A 23,408-nucleotide genomic window follows, 5' to 3' on the forward strand; every position below is an offset into this window, starting at 1 on the left:
ACATTCTTTTTTCCCTCTCCTTCTTATTTTTTTTTAAATTCATTCTTTTAAAAGTTTTAACTCCGAGGGTAAAAATACTGGAGCCATCACCAGGACAGCCATAATAATACATCACATGTGTAGCCAGGCTTGTTACTATTACTACTAAATTGTTTAATAATTTTTCACATAATATCGAAAATCCAAATCACCAACAATGAGTGAGAATATCGCAGACATAAGACAGTTTTTAAATTTTAAATAAATAAATTATTTAAAATTAAATGTAAAAAAATGCGCGCAATTTTGCATTTGTCTAAATACGCATTTTTTAATTTTTACTCTTCTTAAATTTTATAAATTTATTACAAAATTTAAAATTACCAATTGTCAGCTACATTCACATTCATAACAAGTAACAATTAAAAAGAACACGTTACTCCATAATTCAAAAATAAAAATTACCCGATAAATAAACGGGTAAAAAAATGTTATTTTGTCAGAAGACACTAGACAAATAATTTTGTAAATTAATGATAGAGGGTGGACATATATTCACCTGGCTACAATGTTCCCCCACATTGATCTAGGCCTGTCAAAAAAAAAGTCGCGCGTTCAACGACCTGACAGACAATAATTTAAAAATATATAAATAATACCAAGTAAAATAATAAAGTAAATAAATAATAATAAATAAAATAGTAAATCCGAGTAGCGGGAAAATAATAATATTTTAATAGTAAATCGGCGAGGTTCCATGCCCGTTGACCCGGAGATCAAACGTGCAGATGGCGATATTTTAAAAACCAACATACAGCTCCGTAGATTGTAAGTAAAATAATCAAGTGGTTAAATAATAATTAAATAATAATAATAAACAATCATTAATTATAAACGCGCAATAATAAAATAAATTACCTCGATTATTGACGAGCTCGTAATTTTCCTCCTTATTGTCAGCCATCTTAGCACCAGTCACTGGTTGGTCACACAATTCTACTCACCACTGCTAAACCACCAATGCACGACGGGTAAAAACAAACCGAGACTTTTCATTTGCAACACACTACAGCATCTCCATGTCCTCAAGCGACATCTGCGTTCTTATTTTCAAACTACATTTGACAGTAATGTCTTTATTTATTTTATTGCCCTACACCAATGGCTGCACCTTAAAACCATCAAATTATCATGCAAATATATATTTACTTAACTATTAATTGTTACTTAATAACATTATTTAACAATATGTTATTTTGCAACTAAGCTTTTTTAAATTTCCCGCTAAGAAAATTTAAAATTTTTTTATCGTAAATAAAAGGTGAGAATTTTTTAAAATTTTGAATTAAAATATTATTTGTGATAAGAAATTACGGTGAGTTGATTGATAAGAGAGATAAGGAATTAGATTGACAATAGGTAATTGATATATATATATATATATATATATATATATATATATATATATTTGTGTATATATATTTACACATGCTAATTACATTTTGTGTACATGTGCTGTAGAAATGTGTGAATGTGTGCGTGTGTAGTGTAGTAGGAATGAATGATGTAGACGTGGTTGATGCTGATGTATATAAAATAATATGTCAGTTTGTTTTAAATAGTTGGCTTAGAGCATAGAGATCCACCAGCAGAAGCAGAAGCATCAAGTTGACTAGTTTATTGAGCTAACGTTATTTCCGGAATTTATAGCGGTAAGTTGTAAAGTTAACTTTTTAAAATTTTTAAATTTAAAAATTAATTAATTGTTTAACTATTTTAGATAATTTATAATAATGACAGCTAGGGAAGTTGTAATTGTGTCTGCTGCTAGAACACCAATTGGTAAGTAATTAATTGCGTTGCAGGTGTAAAATAGGTGACGTATCTTAGCAAAAGATGCTGCTGTAAATGCGCATTAAAATTATTTTTAATCGATTTATTTTTCATCTAAAAATTTTGATTTTTTTTTACCTCATGGTTTCTTGTTTCAAGCGCGGGAACCATAAAGTATTTTTTTAAAAAATCAAAAAAAAAAAAATTCGTTCATTTTCAAAATAAAATAGTTTGAGAAACAAAAGTTTTTTATTTTAATTTATATTAATTAAAAATTTCAAAACTACCGCTCATTATTTAAACAATTTAAGAAGATAATTATGGTAATTAAAAAAATTATAATTAAACTCAATTTATTAAAAAAATATTTGAAAAATAAATAATTATAGTTTTTTTTGAGATAAATGTTAACCGCTTGACAACCTACTTTCGAAAATACCGTTAGTGTAAATTAGTTATTCAAATATTTTTATGTATGAAAAATAATCAGGTTTTAAATTAATTTTTTAATTATTAACAGGATCATTTTGTGGCAGCTTATCATCACTTAAAGCATCTGATTTGGGAAGTGTTGTGATAAAAGAAAGTTTATCAAGGGCTAATTTAAAGCCTTGTGATGTTTCGGAAGTTATTTTTGGTCAAGTATGTCGTAAACTATTTTAAATAATAATAATAATAATAATCTTGGTTTAGCCAGTGGCTATTTTAAGTACAATAATTCATATTTTAACACAATTATATTTTTACAAATTCATTTATATAATTTTTCACTATGGTCTTTTGATAATCTTATAAAATTTATAAGTATACTAGCAGATCCCGGCAATAAAAATGTATTACTAATATAAATTATATATGTATAAAAAAAAATTTTTCATCAAAAATATTGTCTGCATAACAATACAATTTCTTGACATTGAAATTACTATCAGACATTTAAAATAAAATTTTTTGTTCTTTCAAACAAGAATTTAATTTGATTATTATCATTATTATTATTAGTAGTATTTTCAGTACTTTTTAAAATATTAATTAGAAAATAAAATAAAATTATATCATGCCAAAAAAAAGGACAGAATCATATATATTGTTCTTTTTTTTTAATTTGAAAAAAAATATTCAGTAGTATTTACGTGATGCGCGTTCAAAAAAAAGACCTATCATTTTATAAATATAGAAGATAGAAGATGTTCATTTTTTATCAATTCAAGAAGCTTTTTGTACCATTATCCTTTACATGTAATACAATTCTCTGCTGTATGCATTCTCATATTTTTTATTGATAGTAATGAACTTGTCCTTGAATTGTATTTATGCTTATTACTTATTGTAAATAAGTTGTGTATAAAAATCCAATAATTGAAGATCATTATTAGCTTATATTCATCCAACTTGATGCTTCTAACAGACTATTCATACTTGTAATAATAATAATAATAATAATTTTGACTGAATTATTTAAGTGAACGTATTTAAAAAAATCGAACAGAAGTCACTATAACACCAGAAATGTTTGATCAACTTTATAAACACTAGCTTAATATATTTAATGATCTTGAATAATTAGAGTTGATATTGCGTGATTTATGATAACTAATTATTATTATGAGGTATATATTAATTATATACCTTAATAATATATACTATGATCATATGAAGCAGCAGCTTCCTAATCGAAAATATTAAATAAATAAATAAATAGAACAAAAAGTGCAGAAAAATCGATAACTTATGTAATAAATAGTGTAAAAAACTACCTATAGATATACGTAATCAGATAACTATTGTTGACTTTGACTATCAGTAAAATATATGAAACCAGAGCTTAATTAATATGATATGATACGTTTCTATAAATAAAAATAAGCATATGATTAAATTTATTTGTATTGAATGTAAAAAAACAGTTGGCAAATTATATTTATATTTATGTGTAAAATATATCTATTACTATTATTATTAATAGTGATAATAATTTATTTATTTATTTATCAACTTACGCCAATCGGCAATATACATAAAAAAGAATATATGAAAATTAAATAACATTAATTAAAATTTAATCAGAAAAAAACGAGAAAACTTTTTAAAATTAAGTATAAATAAGCAAATGTCTTTTAATAATGATCCTGAAGTTAGCAGACATTTTAAAATTTTTGAATTTTTGTTTTTCAACAAATCAATTGTAAAAAAATAAACTAAAAAAATGCACATGTAGAAAATTTAAAAAACTACAGGTGCAATTTTTTCAAATATTTTTTTTTTACGGTTTATTGTCTAAAAAAAGATCCAAAAATTATTAGAGATCTGCTAACTTCAGTATCATTTTTAATATTTGATATTAATGCGTTAAACGTGCCACCATAAAATTCAACATCACCATTTAGAATATTTACAAGATTCGCTATTCTGTCATGTGGTCAATTCAATATTTTAATATATTTTATTGTTGTAACTTTAAATAACAAATAATATTTAAAATAATTTAAATAGGCATTGCCAGCAGGACAAGGTCAGAACCCTGCACGTCAAGCGGCTATGAAAGCTGGTATTCCAATAGCTGTACCAGCATATTTAATAAATATGCTTTGTGGCTCTGGTCTCAAGTATGTATTCTTATAATAGAAGAGAAATAGATAACGTATGATAAATATGAAGAGCTGATAAACTAGTCATATGTAAAATTTAAAAAATGATAATTTTAGATCAGTAGCAAACGGATACTTGGCTATTAAAGCGGGTGAGTGTCAAGTTGTTGTTGCCGGAGGACAAGAAAGCATGAGCCAGGCACCTCATGTTATTCATTTGAGAAACGGTATTAAATTGGGTGATGCTACGATGATTGATACCATGACATTTGACGGCTTGACGGATGCATTCACTGGAATACATATGGGAGTTACAGGTTTATTATTTGAATTATTTTTTTTCATGAGCCGTAATGAGGCCGTTTAATTGACAAATATTCTTGACAGCTGAAAATATCGCTAAAAGATTTACTATAAGTCGCGAAGAGCAGGATAAATATGCGGCCAAGTCTCAACAAAGAGCAGAAGCTGCAATAGCAGCTGGATATTTTAAAAAAGAAATTGTTGCTGTTGAAATTATGGATAGAAAAAAATCAATTGTTATTTCTGAAGATGAGTATCCTAAACCCGGAACTACTGCTGATACTCTTGGAAAATTACGCCCAGTATTTGATAAAGTAAATTGTTCAGAATTATTATCATAATACTGAAAGCCGATGGCTAATAATTGTTGGATTTAAAAAAAAAATGATAAGTTAAAAAAAAAAAAATTGGAAAAAATTGCACTTATAGGGCGTGTTCAGAAATACACTCTGGAGGTGAAAAATTACTTACCCAGGTGTCATTAGTACCTTTGTAATGTTAAATCGCATCTCTGGTTCGACTAGAGGATATTTCTGAACCCAGGAGTTGAATATTTCTCTTTCAGAGTGTGTTTCTCAACACGCCCATAGATTGTAAAATTTTCTACATGTGCATATTTTTAGTTTTCTTTTTCTGTTTAAATTAAATTGTTAAAAAAAAATTCGACAATTGTTAATTGTCTGCTAAAGTGTGCCGTCAACTGATCCCAACAATTTTATACCACGACAAGTGATTACTACAAATTGATCCCACCGACATCTGATCCCATCAACAATTGATTTTTATCAACAACTAGTTTACATAATTTAACTTTTTATATTTACAACAGTGAATTTTAATTACTCATGTCATAGTAATTAATTATTTTATGAATTTGTCAGTGGGATCCATTATCGTGTGATTACTTGTCGGAGGTCAGTTATCTGGGATCAGTTGTCATGGAACCGTCTGCTAACTTCAGAATCATTTATTACTACTAGTCTATATTTTTTAAATAATTTAATTACTAAAAATTTATAAAGTTATCAATATTTTAATTAAATAGTATTAGATTTTTTGCGAAAGTCGGCATAACTTTGGAATGATGTCATAATTTGTCATTTACTTCTATTAGAGTTTAAATTTCCCAGATAATTTAAACTTTCAAAAATTTTTTCCTCAATTCGAAGTACATAAATATAAAGTTTAATTACTTTACAATTTTTTCTAACTAATAGACTATAAAAAAAATCATTTCCGGAAGTTGGTGATGGAGTAATTTGCTCTAAATTCTTAATAATTAAAAACTATGTATTAAATAAAATATTATTTATTAAAATCAGTCAGAGGGAACAGTAACTGCTGGTAACGCATCAGGAATAAATGACGGTGCTGCAGCAGTAGTGCTTATGTCAGCAGAAGCTGCTAAAGCAAAAGGAATTCCATCGTTAGCACGAATCGTCGCTATCGCTCAGGCAGGCATTGAACCAGATGTCATGGGACTTGGTCCTATACCAGCTGTTGAACTAGTCGTAAGTAATACGCAATTACCAAGACAATTACTGTATTTACTCATAATTATACAGTCATTTATTTACATACGTAATAATTTTAATATTCCAACAAGACTTAAATAATTTTATTTATTTTATTAAGTTGAAAAAAGCCAACTGGACAAAAGAGGAAGTTGATTTATATGAATTAAATGAAGCGTTTGCTGTTCAATCGATTGCTTGTTTGAACGAGTTGGGATTAGATCCTGAAAAAGTTAATATTAATGGCGGCGCTATTGCTCTCGGACATCCTCTTGGTGCTTCTGGTAATCACTTATAATTAATTACTTATTTCTTAAAATGAATCAGTGAAAAGTCCTGCGAATCAGTTGATATTCACTGCGAATCAGTCCCAAGTATTTCACTGATTAAATCACTGACTATTTGTGCAGTGAATATTAACTGACTCGAGCACTTTTACTGATTCATTGTAAGAGAGTTCGTTTTATTTATTTATTGTTTATGGCTCCGATTCCGTAATTAATGAATTAAGCTGAAGGTTCCGAGGAATATTTTAGTTAGTAACAAATTATTATCTTACTCAATGCTTTGCAAATTTTTTTTTACTTCATCAGGCGATCATAATGTAAAGTATTATCACCGTCGAGCTTGTGGGTATTTTGAGACAGTGCCCCCACTTTTTAAAAATTTTCAATGACAACTGTCATAACAGTATTAAAATTTTATCAATTAATTTCAAAAAAATTAAAGCATCAATTGAAAAAAATAAAACGCAGCTACGGTTTAGCCGAGATATAGAATTTTTAAAAAATTACTCAGTTATCAATTAGGAATTAAACGAAATTTGGAACATAAATTCCAGTCTAAAAAATTTGAAAATTCAAATTATAAAATTGACATGAAGATTTCACTGAAATTTATTCAAAAAATTTCTTCTAATTAATACTTCGACTTTTTTTTTGTTAATTGATAAAATTTTAATACGCTTGTAACAGTTGAAAGTCATAGAATATTTTCAAAAAGTGGGGGGGAGGTCCGAGAATACCCTCAAGTCTACAATTATTTACATGTCTATTCTTTTAATTAAAACAGATAAATATCTAGTTGACTCATAGTTTTAGATGTAACGTTGCGTTAATTAATAATTTGTTGTTAACCAACATCCTGTCCAACATATCCCTCGAAACCTTGAACTTAAGTTTTATTTATTTATTTACTGTTTAAAATAATTATTCAATTCAACTATTTCAGGAACAAGGATTTTAGTAACGCTCTTGTATTTACTAGAAAGAACTGGAGGTAAAAAAGGTGTCGCTTCACTGTGCATAGGAGGTGGAATGGGTATTGCAATAGCTCTCGAAAGAGATTAATAAGTAGGGACAAGATTTTTGCCTTATTTTTTAAATGAGTAGTTCAAATTTTTGATATTACGGGGAAAATATCGGTCTTAGTAAAAAAGTTTTCGAACAAAAGTTGTAGGAAATTTAATTTTATTAAAAAAATGTCTCTTATGATTTTCTTTTACGATCAATATTTTCACAGTAATTCAAAAATTAAGATTCATAATGAATGATTAAAAATTTGGTAAATTATGAAAATCTTAATTTTGAAATCACGGCTTTCTTATTAGTCCTAAGAAAAAATTATGTGAGACATTTTTTTTAGAAAATTGAATTTCCTAAAACTTTTGTTTGAAAAATTTTTTCATAAGACCAATATTTTCCCCGCAATATAAAAAATTTCGCAACACTAATTATTAATTATTTTTAAATTAACGCAAAAATCCTGGCCCTACTAATAAGTATTTAATATTTAAATAATTGTATTAAAAAAAAAAACAAAGAGTTTTTTTAACTTTGCTAAACCTTTATTGTATTACAATTTATCAGCATTAAATGCTGGCTGTTGATTTTTGCTACGCTCCGAGTATTTTATCTTTTAAATTATAATATATATACACATCATTGGAGGCCTTAATGTAATTAAACTCACTAGTTAATTAGCACTACGTGTATTTAAAAAACTCAAAAAATTTCAATGACATATTTATAACAATACAGTATTTTATATAAAAATTATTACCGTTGCGTATTTTTATAAAAAAAAAAAAGTTAATAAATATTAAAAATATTAAATCGTTAAGATTTTAATTGATCAGTAGTTTCATTTAAAAAATAATCCAAGTACTGCAGTCACTCACTCAACTTTTACTTGTAGAAGGCACTGACGAATTTTTATTTTTTCTTAATTCCTCACGCAAAGCTCGATCTTCTTCTAATCTTTCATAAGTTTTCTTCATTTTCCTTGTGTTCTTACGCTGCTCATGTAATGATTGTACTTGTGGTTCCCTGAGTAAAAATAATTGCTGACTTATTGCCGGAACTATTGAAATCTACAACAAAAAAATTGAAATTTTTAAATTAACTAGAGCTCCTGTCATCTCTGAAATTCAAAATATTTTTTACATTTAAATTTCCCGCTGAAAAAATTCAAAATTTATAATTAAAATTATGATCCTGAAGTTGACAGACAATCAGCAATTTTCGGATTTTTTCCCAACAAATCAATTGCAAAAAAAAAAAACTAAAAATATGCACATGTAGAAAATTTTAAAAACTATATGTGCAATTTTTTCAAATATTTTTTTTTTCAGTTTATCGTTTTTAAAAAAATTCTAAAATCATTAGACGTCGGCTAATTAAAATTTACCTTTAATTATTTTATTAAAATTATTTTTTACAAAGACCATTAGGTTTAGCTGGATAGTATCCATGTTTACTTGGATCATTTTTGTCAAAAGCTTGATAAGTTTTATCTAGCGGATTACGCGCGATAATTTTAATAGAAGGAATACAAATTTTAGAATAATTTTCAATTAAATAACTCCAGTAACTTTTATTCAAAGTATCAGTATCATCACTTTTCATTGAAAAATATGATCCCCAATAATTTGACAGCATAGTTTTCTCATCTGGATGACTGATACTCATATGATCCATTCCTTCTGCATGCATCTCCTCGCTCACTACCACAGTATCCAAATCATGTCTAGCCGGTACATAAATGTCCTGAATTAAATTATCCCCAAAATACAAGCATTTAGAATTTTCAACTCCAGTGATTCTAGAAAATAAATCCTTCATCTCTCCCCAATTTCCTTGGGAGTAAATTCCCCCGCGGGTCAATTCCTTGCCCTCAACTTCACCAGCTTCTTCAAACCCTTCCAACTTAAGGAACGGGCGCTTGTCCGTAAAGAACCCCGGCTTTTTAGCAAAACAAACTACGACATCAAACAGAGATCTCCAGTCATCTCCAATGGTATGACGCGACGTAAAGTCAGCAAAGTCGGCATTGGAACCAGTGATTAAAAAAGTAACTTTGGTTTTCTTCAATTTCCGCAACCAACTGATGATTTCCTCGCTGCATTTCCGCAGATATTTGTCAGGATCAGCCTTCAAAGTGGCAAAATAGTCACCCAAATTTTTTTTAAAGTGTTCTCTGTCATACATGTTCGTCAGAGCACTCAAAATGTCAGCCCATACCTCATATTTATCTGAAATTCTACCGATTCTGTTGTCAATATCATCAACAGCACGCGCGAATGCCAGACAACCCGGCATATCAAAGTAATCCAACAGCGATCGCATTTTCTGGGAGTAGGGTCCGTTCCATACATCCAGCGGATTACTTATGAACGCATCAATGGCATCCCAACGTTTGTCTGGATAAATCGAATTTATTTCATCGGCCGTAAGTGATTTACTTCCATGATTCGCTTGTCTTATTATACCATCGCTATCAGGCTTGAGGATATTGCCGCGATCAAAGTCTAGGATCAATCCCTTCTGCATGAAATCAATGTCCTGTTCATTTAATGGCCTTTGTAAATAGGAAGGACTGTATCCTTTTTTATTGACTAGATAATTTGCTAGTATTTTGTACTCCATTTCTACCATATTAGTAACGTTGTACCACAGTAATGTGTGATCTAGATCAAATCCGATGCAATCGTAGTCACTTAATTTGAACGCACACATTTTATTATTTTTTATTTTATTAAGTGTGCGTTGATTGTGTGAGTCAGTGTGGAAACTTGTGTTAAATTTTATAAATAAGTGAGCAAAATTAAATGATAATTTTTTTAGCGGTAAGTAATTTAAATTTTTAATAAAACTCATAAGATTTATTTGAATTAATTGATAATTAATTATTGGTGTTGATGATTAATTTTTAAATCACTGAGTGTAAAATGAGGTTAGAAAAATAAATCTTTAGATAGAGAATTGAATGATTTTGAACTGAGATACCGGTGGTAGCTGATGATTTCCCGCCAAAATTATAAAATTTTAAGTTTAATGTCTAGATAAATTAATTTGACTTACGTGAGCGGGAACGTGGACGCAGCGAATATTTCTTGAATGAACGAAAAATGTGTCATAGGGAAACGTTTCGCCACGTGGGTTTGTGAAAAAACAATCTTTCATTACGACGTTCATGAACCTGAAAAGCAAAGAGATGGACTTTTTGTTGATAAACAATGAGGTAATTTTTAAATGAGGGTACTTACGCATCGGTCTCTTCGACGGTTCCGTAAACGTAAGATTCATTTCGCAAATCGACTGTTGTTTTTTGTCCGACGACAGCTTTTAATAAAACTGATAAATTGTTGTAGAGTGCAAATTGTTCTGTCTTTGATACACGTGAACGTGGATTCATTTTAGAATAGAAATGCGCAGGACATTAGAAACACAGACTAAACTTTGAAAATACGAAAGCAGCCCTGATAGCCACAATCTACTAAATATAATTGCTCAGCAAGTTCTGCAGTAAAGCATCTACGGTTAACTTAACGACAAGTTTCTGGCGAGCCTCGGCTGGATAATACTTGCGTGCAAATTGATGCAAATCTACTGCCGTCATCTGAATGTGATTTGACAGAAAAACTTGCCGTCAATTTGAAGTTAAACTTTCAACCAACTTAACGTCATTGTCTGTCACCCTAATAGAAGAGTTTGCTTGAGCAAAAGTTTGCTGTACAAAAGTTTCGTTGAATTTTTCTTCAAATTTCCGTTAACTTCGGACTTTTCCATTTCGTACGACAAGTTGTATGCAACTTGCTATTGAATTTGAGGTAACTTTACTGCCCGAATTAGAATGCAAATTCGCTTCAAAAGTTGACTAGAAAAAAGTCGTCTTTTATTTTCAGGCAAATTTTATGTCAATTTATCGTTAATTTGACTTGAAAAATTGTTAAGTATATTTTAACGCTCAAATTGTAGACAATTTTACGTATAAATTTGTTTGCCTTCTGAAATAGTAAGAATGAACATTACCAACCGTTTTTTTAACTTCCCGCTAAGAAAATTGTAAATTTTCAAAAATTCGGGAAGTTATTGGTTTCGGTCCGATTTACGAAAATCGAATTTCCATCAGATGTCGACGTTTCGAGGTCCTAGGAAGCTATCCTGACTAATTTCACGATGATGTCCGAGTGTATGTATGTGTGTACGTACGTATGTATGTATGTAAATATTCATAACTCTTGAACGGATGAACCGATTTTGATCGTTGAGGTGTCATTCGACGCGGCTTGTTAATGTCTTGAGGCCGTAGAAATTTGAACTTAATCGGTAGGGTGCGTTCAGAGATATTTCAAAAATAAAATTTTTTTAAAAATGTTTTATTTGGATAACTTCCAATTTGCTCGATGGATTGATTCCAAAATCTAATCAGCTCTAAAACTCTATAAGCCGCGTCGAATGCCACCTCAACCATCAAAATCGGTTTATTCGTTCAAGAGAAACCGTTGACGAAAGAATTCAAAAAAAATTTTTTCCTTGGTTTTTTTGAAATTTCTCAAAAACGGCTGAATAAATCAATTTCAAAATTCGACCAGCTTTAGAACTTGATAAAACGCGTCGATTGCCACCTCAACCATCAAAATCGGTTAATTCGTTCGCGAGATATCGTGGAAGAAAGAAATGCTAAAAAATGGTTTTTTACAAAACAATGGCATACAAAAGTATTTGCGAGCTCGAAGAGCTCGAAAATATATTCACAATAATGTTTTCGAGCTCAGCGAGCTCGAAAACAGCGGGAAGTTTTGGGGCTGGCCCGCAGGGTCAACTGACAGACCGATTTTTTCGTACAAGTTTACCTTAAAATTTAAGAAAAATTAACCGCAAATTTTCATTTTCAACTTTTGCTGTGAAATTGTCTGCAAATTCGGGCAGCAGATTTCAGGTAATTTCAACATCAAATTACCGTCAATTTCAATGCAAAGTGGCTATTAGGGCAGTAACACTTGTAGTCAAATTGAATTTAAGTTTAAAGACAATTTACTGTCAACTTAAAGTCGACTGCTTGCTCTCGGGTCGTATGTGATCTGTAGATGGTACAAAAATATCGATAACCCAGCCCGATAGCAAGACTTTCTGGTCAGGAAGTCGCTGTCAATTAGTTGCGATCAAGTTGACGACAACTTTAAGCTTTTGTAACTGTTGACTATAATTTATCATCAACTTTATGAGGAAATTAAAGGCAACTTTCCGTCAACCAACTGAATGACAACTTTTTCAGAAAGTTGGCGACCAATTGCGGTCAACTTATGAAGATGCCAATTTTTGCATCATCTGGTGGGAAATAGCAGTTAAGTGACGTTTGTTTAGCTGGAATGCACTTGGAGCAATTTAATTTAAATCTCCAAGTGTATTAGGACACCCTTCTGCACATTACTTCCCCACCAAGGTTTGTTCAAACACTTCCGTTTTCTTTTAAATATTTTAAATATTTCTATCATATTCTGCTGCCATTTTATTTTGACTTACGATTTTTAATTTTTCTCCAATTTCTAATAATTTATTTTTTGAATATTTAAATTTACCGCGCGAGTTATAAAAATAATTAACAAATTATTAATGAAAAATAAAAAATTTAGAGCATATTTTTTAGTAAAATTAATATAATTATTGACACAAATAAATTTTAATAAAATTATTAAACTTAATTTTAAAATTTCGCGCCAAGTTGGCGCTTCCTGGCAACAGACTGATCATGCGCACTGTCAGAAAATTATAACGTCGGTAAGAACAATTCACATTAAAATGATATGAATATTTATGAAAATGATTCGGCTTAATTCTATCATTTATCGCATGCAAATAAATATAATAAAAGTTTCACAACTGAAGTACAGTGCTGCGATATTAGCCGGTGGAAATTTAAATTCTGGTGTTTTAATCGCGTTATAAAAAAAATAATTTTAAATTTTAAATTCTATTAAAGCAAATTTATATTTAATTTTATTAAATTGAATACATAATATATTAATTATGAAGAAAATTATTATATTCGGTTCCACTGGTATGACTGGTCTTTGCGCATTAGATCATGCCGTTAAAAAAGGTAATTTTTACGATCCACCCCCCCTGATTAAACAACTGAATTCGATCGAATTAAACAGAATTAAATTTTTAATTCTATTTAATTCAGATTAATTCTGTTAATTCGGTACCTAACTTAAAAATGAATTCTGCCTAATTCGGCAGGAAAACCAGAATTTGTCCAAATTAAAACGAATTTAAATAATTCTATTCGGTTTAATTCTGATTAATTCGAAAATAATTCTCCAATTTCTGGTTCTGAATCCGAATCAATCTGAATTAAAACGAATTTGAAATTTTTAAATCGGTTTTATTCTGTTTTATTCAAATTCAAATTTTAAATTCAGTTGAATTCGGTTTTGCAGAATTCGACAGAATATAACAGAATTAAAATTTTTAATTCGGTCGAATTCAGTTGTTCAATCAGGGCCGCTTGGCATGAATGTCATAAAGATATCTCTTTGATATAAAAAAGATAACATAATTTTTTACATAACTTTATGATACCAATAAGATGTCTTTCTGAAAATCATTCCGAGCGGGCACTTGAATAAAATATTATTTAGTATTTTTTAATAACAAATAAAATCTATATTATATTAGGACATGAAATAACTGTTTTTGTAAGGGATGAAAAAAAAATTCCTGAGCACGTCAACGGCAAAGTAAAAACAGTAATTGGAAATGTTATCAATTATGAACAAGTAGAGAAGGCTATGGTTGATCAGGAAGGGGTTGTAGTTGTTTTGGGAACAAGGAATGATTTAAGTAATTTTTTCCCATACGAAAAAAATATATATCCGGGCAAATCTGCATATATGAGGCATATATTTATATATATATGTTGCATATATTTATATATGTATGTTGCATATATGCGACATATTCCAGATTTGCCCGGATATATATTTTTTTCATATGGGTTGTTGCTATATTTCAAAAATTTACTATCTATTTTTTCTGGTTCTTAATTTTTAATTTAAAAAAAAAAATTTTTTTTTAATTAGAACCTACGACTGAATTATCTGAAGGGATGATAAACATAATTAGAGCTATGAAAAAAAATAATGTACAGTTGGTGTCAGTTTGTTTGTCGGCATTTTTATTTAGACCACCGGAAAGAGTTCCAAAAATGTTTGTAGATTTGAATGCTGATCATCAGCGGATGTTTGATGCTATCAAAGACAGCGGACTCAACTGGATTGCTATTTTGCCACCTCACATTTCAAGTGATTAATTTTTTTATTTTTCGTATTTTAGATACAAGGTAAGAGACCCAGTGCCCGATCACTCATATATTTTTATATCTATATTTACTAAATTTTACTAAATATAGACATACAAATACGTGAAGTAATCGGGTACTAGTTCCCTGATTGGGTACTAGGTCTTTTATCTTAATAAAAAAAAGTTATTAACTAAATTTTTAACTCATAATTCGTATCCACCCTAGCTGATTCGAATTAAGTAAATTATGGTATTTATCATAAATTTCGGTAATTACCGTATTTTCTCGTAAAATACCATAATTCTTTCTAATACCGTAAATTACCGTAACTCGAATCCGCAAGGGCTCATATTTTAGTTTCATAATTTGTTTACATATTCGGTCTTATTGTGACAGGTTTACCGAACTTGAATTATGTTATCAAACATGATGAATCTCCGGGTCATATTATTTCAAAATATGGATTAGGTGAATTTTTAGTTGATAGTCTGGACCAACCTGAACATTATCAAAAAGTTTGTGGGATCGCTATTAATTTTATGCAACTCTGTCACATACAATAAATTTTTATTTCAAATGATTTCATGACATAAAATTACTATTTCAATGGAAAATTTAAAAAAAGGGGTTGAATGCTGGTCTTTCACTGTAATTGAAGACTGGGTGGTTTATCTTGCGACGATAAAAATAAATAAAAACATTTTTTTAAATTGGGATATCCAATTTATTTTATAAATGAATCATTATAATTTAAAAAATTGAAAGCATAATTAATATAAAGTCATCAGATAAAAATTAACTCACAACTTTGGATCTTTGAGGACATCTATTTATACCAAATATCTTTAATTTTGCCACACATATTGCGAAATATAGTACTCGATAATATATAAACTTCACCCAGCGAGAGAATGAACCTCGAAAATGCCCCCACTTCCGAAGATTTCTAAACTGCGCATGCGTAAAGAAAAGAGGGAGAATATTAAGTACAGAGAACCAGACCAGAGTGGGAGTAAAAACCGAAAACCTCTGTACATTCTCTTGCCGGGACAATTTTTCGTATGAAGTACGAAGTACGATAATTTCTAAACATATGGTAAAAATTTTGATTCTGGCTAGATGTTCCATAGATAACTTTAATTATCTATTTCGCTTGCTTTGTCGATAATTTGAGCCATTTTATCTAAATAATTCTTTATATCCGTAAATGTTTCATTTAAATTCGAAAAATCGGTAATTCCATTATCCGAATCGTACGTGGGCTGTTGCAATTCTTCTGAAATAGAATTAAGTATTTGGTTATATTTTTCAGTATTTTCTAGTATTGCATTCCAATTTATTTTTGCGTCTTCATCGTTATCCTCATCGAAAGTATCACTTTTTTTTGCAAGTTGTTCTATTTTTTCCAATAAAATAGAGGAATGTTTTGTTAAATTTTGAAACCCCTCCACTAAATATGGATCTGGAATATTTTCTTTCTGATCTTCTTGATCGATTATAATCCATGCTTGAGGTGAAATAATAGTATAAATATATATGTAATTGGTATCATCAAGTCTAAACAAAATGAAGCATGATTATTATACAGAACAATAAAATTCTCGACTGAATAAGGTTAATATTCAAGAAAATTTTTTTGAAAACCTCAATTTTTTCAGATAAATTAAGAATCTCTTCTGACCAAGACAAATTTTCTTGACTTTGATCCCGAAATCGTTTATCTTCAAAAATATTTTCTTGACTTAAGGGGTTAGGGGTAGTCAGAATTTTCAAAAAATCGATTTTTTTTTTTTTGCATTTTCTTAAAGTATAATATTTTAAAAATATTGTGTGAAAATTTGAAGTGAATCCGACAAATTCTTTTCGAGTTATTTAACAATGACCAAAGGACGCTCGGGTGCTACGTGGCATTCGAGAGCAGGTAGCTAGAAACAGCTGCAAGCAACCGACCTTTCGGGTTTCATTGTCATGAATATCTCCCCATTTTAATGTATGTATAATTATATATATATATATATATATATATATATATATATATATATATATATATATATATATATATATATATATATATTCACAATTTGTAGGTAGTACAAGAACTGAAAAATAATTTTTGGTTGCCAGTATACCTGTAGTCGTTGCACTGATCAGTCGATAGTTTTGTGATAAATTATTTCTCAAGTGAATTAAATTATTAACCATGGGACGTGATTCTAGAAAGGTTTCAAGAGAACTTCGGAGTTCTGAAAAAATTAATAAGTCGCGTTCAGTCAAAAGAAAGAATGTTTTTAATCCGAAAACAGCCGAACGTGATGAAAGTATTCAGAGTACATCTTCTAAAAAATTAAAACAAAACACTGAAGATGATGTACCTGAAGACAGCAGTACTGAATTTCGAATAATAAATTTTATTCAGGTATTCACTGCAATTTCTGCTCTTATAAAATGTAAAAAATGTGATGGAAATGTAGTGTTTCAAACAGCAAGTACACGTGGGCTGGGATTCAAAATTGTAGTTGCATGTAATAACTGTGGAAATGAATATATTCCTTCCTGTTGAAAATATGAAATCTGCTATAATGGCAACCTTTTATCACTACGGCTCGAGTGATGAAAAACCGAATCATGATATGTGTCCAAAAGGCGAAGAATCTTGGTGCTCTTACCAGCGCGCTGAAGCAAGAGGAGAGCTTGATACCTTTTCTCACGATTATTCTCCTTTACCTTCTGATGTTTTAAAAGCTATCAAGCCTATATACGAAGATCTTAGTAATGAAAATTTACTTTCAAGATGTGTAGGTGGATTCAATCAGAATAATAATGAAAGCTTTAACCAACTAGTATGGAAAATATGCCCAAAAACGGTAAATACTAGTTTTACTATCGTACAAATAGCTGCATACGTTGCTATGTGTATATTTAATGAGGGTATAAATTCATTATTAGTCTTGATGAATACACTAGGACTTAATTGTGGGCCTAATTCTCATCGGTATGCAGAAAGAATGGATGCTGCACGTATCAAAGTAGCAGATAAGCGCGCTAATGATAACACCCGAGAAGGTCGATTGCAACGTAGGCACCAGCAAATCGATATTTTGGAAGCTGCTATGTCGGCTGAAGAGCTATTATATGGTCCAGGAATAGATGACTCAGTGTAAGTTATTAAATAATTCTTATAATTCGACATAAATCCATAGCAAAACTTTAAATGCGTTTTTCTCAAAACTATGTTTTCTGAACTGGTGATCACTGTAACTTAAAAACTGCTCGGTAGATTTCAATAAAATTTATTGTACTTTTGAAATACATTAAAAACTCGTGCCTGATCGAAGGATTTTTTTTTTTTTCAAAAATTTCGATTTTTTTTTAACAATAAACTGTCGGTTTTTTTCTCGAAAATTTGAAAAAAATTTCCTGAGGCCGCCATTTTGTTAATTTCGAAAAAAAAAAAAAAAGCTTCGATCAGGCACAAGATTATCTATTAATAAAACTAATTTTTCTTGTCCGATTGATTTTAGATGAATCTCCAAGGACTTATGATGATCACCGCAAAGGACTTCGGGAGGAACGGGCTCTACAAAAACAGCGATAACTTTTTGAATTATTAATTTTTTTTTTTGAAATTTTCGTGAAGTCAAATCGAAACGTGTTCTAATAAAGCTATGTTTTTATTTTTGTCAAATAAAGTAATTAACTACAAAAAAAAAATTATTGAAAATCATCATTTTTTCAGGCCTCTGAGTACCCCTAACCCCTTAAGATAACATTTTTTTTGTCCACGAGCTTACTATTATTGTTGATTTTACTTACAGTTCAAATAATTTGTCTGTAGCTAATGGATAGTTCATAAAAGATAACTCATGTTTCAAAACTGCTACGTCAGGCTTCGCAAAACTTTTTTGTCCCTTTCGATTTATATTTAATAAGTATCCTAAAAATAATAATGATGAATTCAAATTAAATTGTCACTCACTAAAAATATATAAACTATTGATGTATACTATATATCTAACAGAATATATATATTTAAAAATTTTTTTTCAATTACCTGTTGTATCGCATTTGACATCATCAAAACCGGAACACAGCCGTCTCCTGTAAAAAATAATATTTTTTTTTTCAAATTTATGATTTTAAAAAATATTTCGACTATTTACAGGGGTAGGAGGAGGGGCAAAACGGAGTACTTTTATGAAAAGTAGCATGATACTGAAGTTAGCAGACGTCTAATAAATTTTGAATTTTTTTTTAGACGATAAACTGCAAAAAAAAATATTTGAAAACATTGCACGTGTAGTTTTTAAATTTTCTGTATGTGCATATTTTTAATTTTTTTTTTTTTTGTAATTGACTTGAAAAAAAAAATCCAAAAATTACTAATTGTCTGCTAACTTCAGGATCATAAAGTAGCCCGTAACTTTTCTTCTGTAGGGAATAACTCCACACAGCATAAACGTTATTTTTGTTCCTCACGGTTTCCTGTAGTAGAAAAAACCCCAAAAAGTCCTGAGAAAAATTTTATTTTTGACTCATGAACTATATGAGGATAAATGAAGATAAATGAGGATGCCGCTGTCTTTCCCTTGCAAATTTGAATCGCGGTGGAAACACCGTGCAAGTGTAAACACCGTGGATCCACCGTGATTCCACGGTGGTTTTGTGCTATTTCACCACCGTGGTTCCACGGTGTATACACCGCATAATCACAGTGGTAAAATGGAACAAACCCACCGTGTTTCCACCGTGATTCAAATCTGCGAGGGTTGTATTTTCATGAAAAGTAGCGCGTAACTTTTTCTCTCCTGGGAATAACTCCACACAATACTAACATTTTCTGTTTATTATAAGTTTTTTTTCTCCGTATACTAAAACAAATTTTTCAACTTACGGTGTCATAAAAATTTGGAAATCACGAAATAATCTATCATCGCTTTTAAAATATTTTATCAAAAATGAATCCAAGTGATACGTAGTCTTGTATGTGTCATCATATATTGTCGCACCCTGTGGTATAGGTCCACTCTTTAAAAATAAATAATAATTAATTGATGCAATCAAACTTTCCTTATATTATCATGTATATTATCAGTTTTAATTCAATTTTTATAAAAACTTCAATTTTTTTTTTTGCATTTACTTACTTGTAAAACATCAATATTACTAATTTTAATTTCTTTAGTCGGTCTATACAATTTTTCTTCATTATCAATAAATAATAAGTTCGCAGCATTCCAATAAATTAAAATGTTCATCGCCACAGATTCTATTGGTCTGATAACAAAAAATTTTTTTTTGTAAAAGAAATTTTTTTTTTTTAAATCAACTCATTTATACGAAAATTCGCTTTAAAAAAAATAAATCATGATAGTAAATAATTATCACTTACACAAAATTTTTATTATCAAAAATAATATTAAGATCAAAAGTGCGTTGTTCATAAAAAGTCGATGAATACTTAACGCTATCTGGTTTATGTTCGAGTGAAAAATAATTTCCTATTTCCAACAAAAATTTAATTTAGTAAACTAAATATATATAATAATAAAATTAATCAATTACCTAGTGATAAATCAGTATGATTTTTAAATTTTATTAATATGTGTTTTCTGAGATAAGTATTTGAGCCTGTACGTTCCAAACGAGGTTCGTCATATCCGTGAATATCTCGGATCATGTATGTATTATTCACTATACCATTCTATGATATATAAATGAAAGAATAAATGATACAAATATTATATACTGTAAATTTGAATTTTAATTATACGTACGACACGTGGGCTGCGATCTAAATTTATCAGTAATGATATTTTATTTTTGTAATCATAATGTGTAAAATATCCTTTTAATAATTTTGTCACCTGAAAATATTATTTCAAATGATTTTATAAAAATTAGAGCCGTTACTTTATTAATATTACAAATTATTAAGAAAATAATTTTATTTACATCGTAATTATTTTTGGTTTGAAGTGATCTGCCATTATAGTCAGTTTCTCGAACAGTAAACTGCTCACCAATTACTGACGGCCGCCGTGTTGCACGGAAAGTGTCTCTATAGCTGTATATACCATCAATTATCAAAGTGTAATATAGATGGAAATAAGTGATTTTTACGTTGACGTAATGACATTCTTCAACTAGAAAAAAAAAAATTTATTCAAATTTATGGTAAAAAAATTCAAAAAATCTGTCCAGCGGTTGACCCTGCGGGCCAGCCCCAAAACTTCTCGCTGTTTTCGAGCTCAAGTAGCTCGAAAAAACATTTGTATATCATTGTTTTCGAAAAAAACCGTTTTTTAGCATTTCTTTCTCTCACGATATGTCGGGAACGAATTAACCGATTTTGATGGTTGAGGCGGTAATCGATGGATTTTATTGGATTCTAGAGCTGAGCAGATTTTGGAATTGTTTGGTTGATTCGTTTCAAAGATATTCGCAAATAACTGTTTTTTACCATTTTGCACGACTCATGATGCGAAGCACTACGATGTCGTAAGTGATATCTGAAGAATTTCAAACAAGAATTGAGCAGCCATGGCTCAGTAATTGGAAAAATTCTGAACTTTTTGTTTACCGCGGGGTTTCCGCGGGACTTCCGCGGAAATGACAAAGCTACGGTATTTTCCGGTAGAAAACAAATATTTCCGGATCACTGGGGATCGAATCACACTAACTACGATGCCGTCAGTGACATCTGAAGAATTTTAAACAAGAATTGAGCAGCCATGGCTCAGTAATTGGAAAAATTCTGAACTTTTTGTTTAACGTGGGGTTTCCGCAGGACTTCCGCGTCCACATTTGATAAAATTTCAATTTTCGAAAATTGGGGTGAAAACTAACTTCCCGAAGTTTTTGAAAGTCATCGATTTTTTTAGCGGGAAGTTAAAAATGAAATAGTTTTAAAATATGCATTTTCGTACTACGGATTAATATGAAGATCTATTAATATAAAATTTGTTTATCATGATAAATAGAAAAATAGTTACCTTCATTTTTATCGATACCAAAACGACCTTCAACAATGTCACCCCATCGTTTTTGGTCTTCATTTTCACGAGTAGACATGACATCACTTGCTACAAATAGTTGTAATAAAAAAATCAAAAAACATTTTTTTATATTTACTTCCATCATTTATTTTATTATTAAATTTAATAGTGACTCGTAAAAGAACTATTTAGAATTAATATTAAATCTATTAAGCTAATAACGATTTCGTGTATTTCTAATAGATGACTAAATTAAAAAATTAACAGAAAATATCATACTCTATAAATCCATTAGTGATTAGTGATTATATTCCTTTGTTCATATAAGCATTATCTGAAAAAATATACATATATATGTATGTGTCATTTATTTATCGATTCTAATCCTCCATACTTTGTTATTAGTATCATTTTCAATATATATTATACTAATTTCGATATCAGTTTTAATAATCGTATAGCCTTGATCGTCTCGAAGTTTATCGATAAAAAATTCATTAAAAACTCATAATGAACATTTATTGGTTTATTAATTTAAGTGAACATATTTAAAGATTTATAGTAATCACTAAGTACGATTTTAATTCAACAAGAAATCAAAACGACTTTGAAATGACAAACGATTACTTTATAAGTCAAAATATCATTTTTATTGAATGAATATATATATATATATATATATATATATATAAATATATATGTGTGTTTTATCAAGTATATCATAGCTGTCATAAATTTTTATTACCACTTATGAAAATGTTATTCTTGTGACCAAATAAATGACTACTTACTTTTTTTTTTTAATAAAAATTTTTGTTTCTCATCAAAAATCACCAAAAAATCTATTAGAATTATAACAAAATTTTTTAAAAATCTAATGAACTTTTTATTTAATCAAAAAATACAATGAAATTGAAACATATTATTATTACTAATAAATTGAATTAAGGGGTTGAAATAAAAGAAAATTAAGTCTGGCTTTTTTATGACCACAAGTATATTCTTGATGTATTCTGATGTTACAACTCATATGGTTACATATCTTTATTACGTGATATATGATGATATTTCTTAAGCTGCTGACCGTAGGTACCAAATGTTGTACATTTCGAATACGAATATGTATAACAAGAAATTACTTCTTCATTTTTTAGCTGTCATTTCCTCATTTTTAACATCAATAAAGACTTTTGAACATTTTTCCTTAACAGATTCTTGTCCTGAAGCTGATAAGTTTTCTTTAGTCATTAAATATAAAGAGTCGAAAAATCCTTTTAAACGATCGACTTCCAGTGGTTCATATGAACAACTAGATGCAACATAACTACTATCGTTAACAGTGGGATTATTCTCAAGTGATGTAGTAACGACGGCATTCGATTTTTGATCACTCGTTGACTCGTTATCATCACTGTCATTGTTCGTTTCTATTTCTATATGATCTTTTAAAAATTGTAATTTCACAAAATATCTGCAATCTTTCTCATTTTTTGTTTTTAAATAAGTCCTGAAACTATTACGAAGCTGTGTCCAAGCGTTTTTCGCTTCTTTAACTGAAATTCAAATCAATTAATAAATAAAAATTAATTTTACAAAATAAAAATGCC

The 23,408-nt window shown here is 29.3% G+C and overlaps 5 protein-coding genes across 5 annotated transcripts; 3 read left to right on the plus strand and 2 right to left on the minus strand.

The window, feature by feature from the left end:
• The first annotated feature begins 1,175 nt into the window (after positions 1–1,175).
• LOC130664093 (acetyl-CoA acetyltransferase, cytosolic) lies at positions 1,176–8,338 on the plus strand. The gene is made up of 10 exons (XM_057463856.1): positions 1,176–1,300; positions 1,602–1,691; positions 1,760–1,821; positions 2,333–2,454; positions 4,306–4,418; positions 4,518–4,717; positions 4,788–5,017; positions 6,026–6,214; positions 6,339–6,501; positions 7,448–8,338. Exons 3-10 carry the CDS (start codon positions 1,773–1,775, stop codon positions 7,564–7,566), a joined length of 1,185 nt encoding a protein of 394 aa, XP_057319839.1. The 5' UTR covers positions 1,176–1,300; positions 1,602–1,691; positions 1,760–1,772; the 3' UTR covers positions 7,567–8,338.
• Positions 8,339–8,457: 119 nt separating this feature from the next.
• On the minus strand, positions 8,458–10,473 carry LOC130664091 (5'-nucleotidase domain-containing protein 1-like). The gene is made up of 2 exons (XM_057463853.1): positions 8,906–10,473; positions 8,458–8,588 (listed from the first exon to the last, which is right to left on the minus strand). Exon 1 carries the CDS (start codon positions 10,372–10,374, stop codon positions 8,926–8,928), a length of 1,449 nt encoding a protein of 482 aa, XP_057319836.1. The 5' UTR covers positions 10,375–10,473; the 3' UTR covers positions 8,458–8,588; positions 8,906–8,925.
• Positions 10,474–13,355: 2,882 nt separating this feature from the next.
• On the plus strand, positions 13,356–15,506 carry LOC130663715 (flavin reductase (NADPH)-like). The gene is made up of 4 exons (XM_057463130.1): positions 13,356–13,600; positions 14,182–14,346; positions 14,586–14,807; positions 15,203–15,506. The coding sequence occupies exons 1-4, from the start codon at positions 13,528–13,530 to the stop codon at positions 15,367–15,369; spliced, it is 627 nt and encodes a 208-aa protein (XP_057319113.1). The 5' UTR covers positions 13,356–13,527; the 3' UTR covers positions 15,370–15,506.
• Positions 15,507–15,610: 104 nt separating this feature from the next.
• LOC130663234 (uncharacterized) lies at positions 15,611–21,877 on the minus strand. Its single transcript, XM_057462355.1, has 9 exons — positions 21,799–21,877; positions 20,759–20,949; positions 20,369–20,507; positions 20,196–20,304; positions 19,951–20,080; positions 19,698–19,831; positions 18,858–18,904; positions 18,620–18,740; positions 15,611–16,363 (listed from the first exon to the last, which is right to left on the minus strand). Exons 1-9 carry the CDS (start codon positions 21,875–21,877, stop codon positions 15,943–15,945), a joined length of 1,371 nt encoding a protein of 456 aa, XP_057318338.1. The 3' UTR covers positions 15,611–15,942.
• Positions 15,948–18,555, plus strand: LOC130663716 (uncharacterized). The gene is made up of 3 exons (XM_057463131.1): positions 15,948–16,796; positions 16,894–17,963; positions 18,328–18,555. The coding sequence occupies exons 2-3, from the start codon at positions 17,344–17,346 to the stop codon at positions 18,329–18,331; spliced, it is 624 nt and encodes a 207-aa protein (XP_057319114.1). The 5' UTR covers positions 15,948–16,796; positions 16,894–17,343; the 3' UTR covers positions 18,332–18,555.
• Positions 21,878–23,408: the final 1,531 nt, after the last annotated feature.

The sequence above is a fragment of the Microplitis mediator genome, chromosome 2, assembly GCF_029852145.1.
Source record: "Microplitis mediator isolate UGA2020A chromosome 2, iyMicMedi2.1, whole genome shotgun sequence".
Taxonomy (NCBI): Eukaryota; Metazoa; Arthropoda; class Insecta; order Hymenoptera; family Braconidae; genus Microplitis; species Microplitis mediator.

Bases quoted from the DNA above. Each gene is read 5' to 3' on its own strand.
- LOC130664091 (XM_057463853.1), bottom strand. From the start codon at position 10,374: ATGAGTTTTATTAAAAATTTAAATTACTTACCGCTAAAAAAATTATCA.
- LOC130663716 (XM_057463131.1), top strand. From the start codon at position 17,344: ATGAATATATTCCTTCCTGTTGAAAATATGAAATCTGCTATAATGGCA.
- LOC130663234 (XM_057462355.1), bottom strand. From the start codon at position 21,877: ATGTCTACTCGTGAAAATGAAGACCAAAAACGATGGGGTGACATTGTT. The intron at 20,305-20,368 runs GTAATTGATTAA...TGTTGGAAATAG, and splicing joins TCATACTGATTTATCACTAG to GAAATTATTTTTCACTCGAA. The intron at 18,741-18,857 runs GTAATTGAAAAA...TATTATTTTTAG, and splicing joins TGTCAAATGCGATACAACAG to GATACTTATTAAATATAAAT.
- LOC130663715 (XM_057463130.1), top strand. From the start codon at position 13,528: ATGAAGAAAATTATTATATTCGGTTCCACTGGTATGACTGGTCTTTGC. The intron at 13,601-14,181 runs GTAATTTTTACG...ATATTATATTAG, and splicing joins AGATCATGCCGTTAAAAAAG to GACATGAAATAACTGTTTTT. The intron at 14,347-14,585 runs GTAATTTTTTCC...TTTTTTAATTAG, and splicing joins GGGAACAAGGAATGATTTAA to AACCTACGACTGAATTATCT.
- LOC130664093 (XM_057463856.1), top strand. From the start codon at position 1,773: ATGACAGCTAGGGAAGTTGTAATTGTGTCTGCTGCTAGAACACCAATT. The intron at 4,718-4,787 runs GTTTATTATTTG...TATTCTTGACAG, and splicing joins AATACATATGGGAGTTACAG to CTGAAAATATCGCTAAAAGA. The intron at 6,215-6,338 runs GTAAGTAATACG...TATTTTATTAAG, and splicing joins TACCAGCTGTTGAACTAGTC to TTGAAAAAAGCCAACTGGAC.